Raw genomic sequence first — 8,041 nt, forward strand, 5'->3', positions numbered from 1 at the left:
TCGAGCATTATTTCAATTAAAATCAAATTAGATAGAGTTGAATTAAATTGAATTTAGAAAATATGATTAATAAAAGAGAAAAATAAAATAGTAGTTTTGTACATGCAGTGGAATCCGCAAACATTGGAGAATGCAAGGCCGTGTTTATGTCGTCTGTGATTAAGAGACCGTAAGCTATGCCAGACAAACATTTCACGTCAATAAAAATTATTTCAAATTTCGTTATTTTTTTGTAATTTAGAAAATATGTTAAGCTTAGCCTTAATTAATAAACTGTTTTTTCTTATTACATACGAGAGCAATACAAATTTATAAAAAAAAATGTATTTTTACAAATTCTAGTGTAAAAAAATTCTATTTATAATAGGACATAGGTTAAAATTTATTTTCAATGGAATATAAATTATATTTATTATTAACTATATAATGTTTTTAAATTAGGTAAATAGTTTTCTGATATGAATATGTTTTTCTATAGGAGTTAAACTACATAAAAGTCTCAAAATTTAAGTAATAAATCTAATTTAAACTTTAATTATAAAAAAGGTGGTTTAAGAGAGAAGTAGATTTAGTTGAGATTATAGTATTCGTGAATGGAAAAGAATTAAATAAAATTAGCATTAATATGATTAATAAATATCCCAAATATAATAATCCAAAATAAATCGAAGTTGTAGAATAAGTCAAACTTAAATGATATATTAGTTACTAATAATACGCCGAAAACAAGGCATTGTGCTTTCTCTCTCACACACGCACTCATTCGCTGTTTTTCTATATTAATTATCATTATTTTGGATGGGTAATGTCAAATTAATATTAATAAATAATAGTTAATATTAATCAATCCGAGTAAGAAGGGTTGTTAAGCCGATTATTTTGTCGTCTTTTAGATTATTAGGGTTTTTATTCTGTTGCAGACACTGGTTGAGAATCACTGCTCAAAAGAATAATAACATCAAATTCTAACCAGATAAGGAGTGTGGAATTTCGAAGCTTCATCTCTTTTACATGATACCCTTTTCCTTTCTCTCTCTCTTCTCTTATTCTCATTGTTTAGTTACCTACCGTTCAATCAAAGTCAATGGTTACTCTCGCTCCATTTTTTATTTGATTTCTTTTTGCTCTCACAGTCTTCCCAAAAGGGTTATTTTATTTTGATGTGAAATTTTGTAATATGTGAAAAAGAAAGATCTTTTAGATCGATTGGTTGATGGGTCGAGCTGGGGTTTTGTTAATTGTTGCAATGGCAAATTGAAGTTCTGAGGGTGATTTGTTGGGGAAATGGGGGATCAGGGTGTTTTGGGTGTTAACGTTGGAAGAGAGGAGGAGGAAGATGAGTTCTGCAGTTGTTGTGGAGATGAAGACGAGGAAGCGTGGAAAGAGACCGAGGAAGCTGTGGTGGGAGGGTTGAAGGACGAGCTTGATGAATTTTCAGTGAAAATGTTCTTCAAGGGTTTGTCAATGGCTGGGGTTGAAAATCCAAGTTCTGGGTTTTCTGGAATTGGAGTTGTAATGGAAAGGTCCCCAGGGCTTCCTGCTATAAGGGTGCAGAAAAAACTTGACTTTTATGCGGAGGAGTCTGTGGTTGACTCTTTGGCACTCTTGGATGGTTTGCTGGAAGCTGTGCGGAAAAAGATCCGCAGGGTTTATGCTTTCACAGATTCCGAGTTGTTGCATGATCAGGTTAGCATTTCAGTGTTTGGTTTCAATATTTGTTTGTTTTATGATATGATTATGGCCTCTTCATAAATTGATGAAGATCTAGAAACCACGGGATGCCAAAATTGGAAATCACTTGGTATGAGATATCTACATCTATTGGCATGCTACACCTCCGTGTTCTTGTTCCTTGTATGGATGAACACTGAGATAATAATTATTTAGGCCTTGCGCTATTGTTGGGTTTGCACAAACATTGGATGGTGTTTCCGTTTCTTAATTTTTATCTCGATGCTGTGCCTGACATGTCTGTTATTTACTTCTTATTATCTTTTGTTTGTTTGGATGTCCTTTTTGTTTTTGTTTCTTTAGCCTGTATGTAAGAAATTTTAGAGGGACGCGTTTTAGCAGGCACACTGTGATTCAGTTTGAATAGCAAATACCATGATTAAATTTGAGCTGCAATTACCTTTTTCTATTACAGCTGAGAAAAGTGACTTTAATATTTTTCATGCATGTTTAAGACCTTTTCATGCATGTTTTTGTGATTGACATTATTTTGACTTGTGCGAGTAAGCTATTATGATTCTTTAATGTGTTTTTGTGGCTATTTCCAGGTCACCTGTCTTTAACTATCCTTCCATTTGAATGTGAATATTTTGACAGATAACATTTGGGAAGAAAATGGACATGCCTCTTTTGATGGCATTGAGAGAAAGGATTCTAGAACTTGCCAATAATTTTGAAGATTTTGTTTTAAAGCTTATACCGTCTACTGATCTTGAGCAGCCACTGCATTTGGCCAAAGTAGCTATTGGACTAGTCACTTTCCCCATAAATGGTGAGAGATTGCTTAAGAACTGTTCTATTTGCTGTGATGACAAGCCAGTGCTAATTATGATTACCCTGAAATGTTCGCACACATTCTGTTCACATTGCTTGAGGGCCTATGCCGATGGTAAAGTACAATCATCTCAAGTTCCTATAAAATGCCCTCAACCAGGGTGCAAGTATTGCATCTCTGCAACTGAGTGCAGGTCTTTTCTTCCATTCACCTCATTTGAATCACTGGAGAAAGCTCTTTCCCAAGCCAATATTGACAATTCAGATAGAATTTATTGCCCATTTCCAAATTGTTCTGTTCTCCTTGATTCTCATGAATGTTTATCAGCTAGGGCAAGTTCATCAAGTCAGTCTGACAATTCTTGTATCGAGTGTCCTGTTTGTAAGAGGTTCATCTGCGTGGACTGCAAAGTTCCTTGGCATTCTTCTATGAATTGTGTAGAATTCCAGAATCTGCCAGAGGACGAGAGGGATGCTTCTGACGTATCCTTGCACCGTCTTGCTCAAAATAAGAGGTGGAAGCGTTGTCAGCAATGTCGTACAGTGATTGAACTTACTCAAGGCTGTTACCACATGACATGCTGGTAAGATACAAAAATGTTGGTTATTTATGTTGCAAACCTGAATTCTGCTTAGATGTATGCTGTCAAACTAGAATATTGAAAGTAAAGCAATATATTATAGAAATTTACATGTTAAGCAGTGAGAGAGGGATCTGCCTATTTAAAACAGTGTTGTATGTAAGTTCTGTTTCCTTGTTTGTCTAGGGTATCTCATTTCATTTTTATGATTATGCATGATGAAGTTCTGTGCTCTAGAAAGGTAAAACGTAACTGTCTTTAATCTCTAGGCCTTAGTTAATTTTCAGTTTGAGTGTTAGAACATTTGAAATCTGAATGTATTGTAACTTTGAACTAAATAAAGACTGACAATTATTTAAGTGACGATTTTTAGACTCAGGAGAGAGAGAGAGAGAGAGATTGGTTGATAGTGTGATCCTGCTAAATGATAGTAGGTCCGAGCTTAACGGAGATAAAGTAAATATAATTGTTTGGCCTGAACATATTTTATTAACTCCGTATGTGTGTCTGTGCGATTTTGTCACCTCAGTATTAGTTTCAGATTGTATTCAATTTAATACATGAGCTGATGCTGCAGAATTAAACTGATCTGGTTCTTTAGGTAACAATTAGATAATGGATGCTGGAATTGCGTATATGTGAGCATAGTTTAGAATGATGAATTTCTTTTTCTTTTTTAATAAATAAAATCCAAATAGTTTTAAAACAATGGAAGCAAATAAACTAAAACGCATTTGTCTCTGCAATATATAATGAGTCTGTTAGATGATAAATAGCTAATTGGTTTGGTTGTGCCATATGGCTGGCAGGGATGTCAGTAGTTTGTTTTAAATTATTATATAAATTAATCTTTTACTTAGGAGTGTCAAAGTGGACCGACCTGACTCACAGAGGTTGATTTAAAAACAAGTCAGCTCAACTCTATTCACTTTTTGTGAGTTTTAGAAATTTTTTAACCCAGTTCAACCCATCACGGGTTGATGGGCTGACTCTCTTAAAGGATAATTTGTTTTTTCAATTTGTTTTATATGTTATTACAGTACAATAAAGTGGATTAACTTGACTATTCTATTTTTATAACAGTACAATCAAATTGTTAACCTATTTCACCATACATTATTATAAAGATACTGGTTGAAAATTATAGTGTTAACATACATAATTTGACAAAAAAATAAATTACACATCCAAACTATTTAAATACTATTGAGCAATATTCTAGACTTTAAAAAGATTAAATTGTCAACCTACATAATTAGAAATAGTAAATAGTTATCATAAAAAGCTTATGAAAAAATGGTAAAAAGCTAACACAAGATTGTTGTTGGTAGATTACATGTCAACCTATCTTCAACCCGGTTCAAATCAGTTTAACTTGCTGGTTAAGGGAGTCGGGTTCAGTTTAACCCACATTTTAAAAGGTGAATTTTTTCAATCCCAAGGTTAGCTCATGGGTTTGAATCCATTTTAACGTCTCTACTTTTGCCAACTGTTTCTTGGCATGTTTAATGTTCCTATGAAAATTACAAAATATGAAATGACCATCACAAGTAACACATTCCTACATGAATTTGGAATTGGGAAGGATCAGCCCTGGGGGCATAGGTGGGTCAGGTTTTAGGACTGGAAGTAGTTTTGCAATCCAAAAAAGCTAATGAAGGCTTTTTGAAAGCAAAGCTGAAATCTGCTAGAATTCGCAATAGGATTTGTTCCAAGATAAATCTTCTATTTGGTTATCTTGATTTTGAAAGTTTTATTGGTGTTAGAAACTAGTAACACGTGGGTTTGTGATGGGCTGTGTTTCAAAGTTGTAAGTTTTTTTAGGCTTATTCAACAGTAAGTCCTAAGAATGGGGACACACAGGCTGAGGACTGTAAGTTGGATCATGGTTATATGATTAAGATTGTAATTCAAGTGCTGGTAGGTTGGATGAAATTAAACCAATTGATTCCAAAGTATCTAGGTATCATAAGATGATTAGATATTGAAAACTATCAAAACTCTGCATTTCTTAACATGTGGAATTAACAAGTAAGCAAGATGAGATGAGCAATGATAACAACCATGTGTTTATGGAAAAACTAATCAGCAAGGATTCAACTGAAAAATATAAAAAATTTGAAGATTCAGTAAACACCAAATCAATTGGGATTCAATTGAAAATACCCAAATTTATAAGGAACTTAAAACTTAATGTAAGTTTAAAATAAAGGGTCGCTTTTCATATTCAAAATGGAATGAATCAGGTAAATTACATCAATCCTTGACTATTGCAATGAACCTCTATCTCTGTTAAATGAAAACCTTGGAAAAACCAGTAGACTTTCTGCTAAAAAGGGGATCAAATTTGGACCTTCTCCTTGGCTTTTTGGAGGTTGTATTTCTAGATCTCTCCTCCATTATGTAGCTCATCACATTCAACAGTGGGCTGTCAATTAATCTCTCTGTTTGCTTTTAATTATTAACCTAATCCACGGTCTTCTTTTCACGTCCACTTCATTCAAAGACGGTAGTTGGATAAGATGATTGAAGGGTGCTGCTGTAGATGATCAAACCAAAAATTAGATGTTGGATATTCATTTGAATCTGGTGCAAATCAATGAAATAAACTACTACTAATATATCAATTGGGTCTATCTGTAAGGATATACTCTGTTTACCCAGATCAATTCTAGACCAGCAAAAGAGCCTCACAGCTCAGGCATACATCAAACTATGTGCAGATCATCAATTACTCCGTTTTCCATGTAACAAACCATATTGTTACTAAATAATTGTTTCGTCATCAAGTTCCATATTCGATAATAGTAAGATTGTTTTTTTCTTAGAACTAGTATCCTTTTATCGGTTCATATATCTTAAATTTTGACCCATTTTCTTTCATTTTATTAGATTCTTTTTCTGTATAGATTGGTCTTATTTCTTGTTCAAGTCGATTGATGTGTGTGTTTTCTGGTTCCAACCTTGTTCTTGGATCTGAAATATGTTGTATGTTTAGGTTAATCGAAATTTCATTACTATAACATGAAGTGTCAAACTGATTCATCAGCTCTGTTCCCAGAGGAATCAAAAAGAGAACGAAAAAGCCTTACTAGGAATCTCACTATCGCAAGTTTATCCAAGCTCTGTTATAGCTTAAGCTTTTCTAATAGTTTTATGTGCTCTTGTCTTGATTTCAGGTGTGGTCATGAGTTCTGCTATTCTTGTGGTGCGGAATACCGAGAAGGGCAACAAACATGCCAATGTGCATATTGGGATGAAAATAACTCAGAAAACTCAGTGGCACACTCTCTTCAAGAATCAGAACAATGGGCATGGGAGACATTCAACTCTCTCTCCATGATCGTGGATGCATACTCAGACCAGGAAAGATCACAGCTTGCGCTGATTCAGAGGTTTCTGGCCGGCGGTTTCAGTCTCAGTGACCACAATCCTTACCAGTCTCCTCCTCGCTGTACAGATTCCTATGTAGACCCCATGAAGGATCTACATCAACTTCCATGGCTAGAGAGATTTGTGTCTGTGATAAGTGACAACTACTATGAAGATTACATTCAATGAAAACTGTGATAGATCATAGACTTTTCTACCTAATAAGTTCATCAACTTTCAATCTCGACTAAAGTTTTGAGAGGTTGCAGAAGGGTAAACTTGGGAGTGAAAACATCTTTGCTTCTTTTTTGACTGGGAAGAATACAGTGTTAGTCAATTAACTTTTATTTTGGTCACACCCTTTTCCTTGTTATTGAAAATAATGTTAAACAAACTTTTTTTAGTCCTTTCACACAATTAAAACTTGAAACTCGCATGTGTTACACGAATTTAACATGTTCTTAAAACTTTCATTCACACCCACCATGTTTTTACCAAAAAAACTATATGGAAAAAGGTCGGCAACAATTTTCCTCGAATGCTCAAAAATTTGAAGAGGACATGCACGAGATTAAAGCTGGCACGTGATAAAATGGAGAAAATTTACTTGGAATATGGTTGCATTGAAAAGCTAGTCAGACTCTTGATGAAAAAACATCACTAATTAGAATTGAATCACAAAGAAAAACTCAATCCAAAAAACTTCTTTACTACATAATAGTAATGTGTTTTAGCTGTATATTACTCAACTTGTTCACTTTTAACACACAGTCAAACCACATCATTAAAATTATAAAATAAAGGCAGAGATGGATCATGGATGAGTGATGATTACAATCTCCAACAATGATGAAACTGGTAATGTTAATTTGACCTTGTTGCAAGTGTATCACACATACAGTCAAGCCACCTTTGAATAACATGAAACGCTATACAGATATTGATGAATGCTATATCTGGTAGGTATCATGTTGTACTTACAGAGCACTACTGTACGAGGAATTCCACTACAAATGAATTTGATTCAAAGAAAATAGAGAATCAGTGATGTTCAATGTTTGCAAACATGGTCATGTGAACCCATTAACTATTTGTACAGTTGACTCGTTGAAGTGAGCGGTTCAACGATTTAATTATCATTGTGTTTGTATACTTGTAAATTTGTCAATTGAGCATTTATGATTACCAGCACAAATTTTTGACAAGCAAACATACGACACCAAAGTACACGTTAAATGAAAAAAATCTGCAAATTCTTCTGAAAATTTTGACTAATGGACCAAACTTTGTGCACATTTCATTCATAGTTTCCAATTTTGACTTGGACACATACATGTTACTCCTTGTGGCAATGAAGTTTGGGACGTAATTGCAATGGCATGTTTTATGTAACAACATGAAAGATTTGAAGGCATTAGTCTGAGGTAATCTGAAAGATGTTGATGTTGCAGTTAGTTGTTATGGAGATATTAAAAAATAAAGTGAGTGGTAAATATCTGAATGAAGAAAATCCAGTAATGATTGTGACATAAGTGAGATGGTTGGAGGGAAAAATGAAAAGGATAATAAGATAAGGAAGTGGA

At 34.0% G+C, this 8,041-nt stretch overlaps 1 protein-coding gene across 1 annotated transcript; it reads left to right on the top strand.

Moving 5' to 3' along the window:
* Positions 1 to 902: 902 nt before the first annotated feature.
* LOC106776009 lies at positions 903 to 6,814 on the top strand. The gene is made up of 3 exons (XM_014663297.2): positions 903 to 1,686; positions 2,329 to 3,089; positions 6,266 to 6,814. The coding sequence occupies exons 1-3, from the start codon at positions 1,285 to 1,287 to the stop codon at positions 6,645 to 6,647; spliced, it is 1,545 nt and encodes a 514-aa protein (XP_014518783.1). The 5' UTR covers positions 903 to 1,284; the 3' UTR covers positions 6,648 to 6,814.
* The last annotated feature ends 1,227 nt before the right edge of the window (positions 6,815 to 8,041 follow it).

Source organism: Vigna radiata, chromosome 10 (genome assembly GCF_000741045.1).
Source record: "Vigna radiata var. radiata cultivar VC1973A chromosome 10, Vradiata_ver6, whole genome shotgun sequence".
NCBI classification, from domain to species: domain Eukaryota; kingdom Viridiplantae; phylum Streptophyta; class Magnoliopsida; order Fabales; family Fabaceae; genus Vigna; species Vigna radiata.

Bases quoted from the DNA above. Each gene is read 5' to 3' on its own strand.
- LOC106776009 (XM_014663297.2), top strand. From the start codon at position 1,285: ATGGGGGATCAGGGTGTTTTGGGTGTTAACGTTGGAAGAGAGGAGGAG. The intron at 1,687-2,328 runs GTTAGCATTTCA...ATATTTTGACAG, and splicing joins CCGAGTTGTTGCATGATCAG to ATAACATTTGGGAAGAAAAT. The intron at 3,090-6,265 runs GTAAGATACAAA...TCTTGATTTCAG, and splicing joins TGTTACCACATGACATGCTG to GTGTGGTCATGAGTTCTGCT.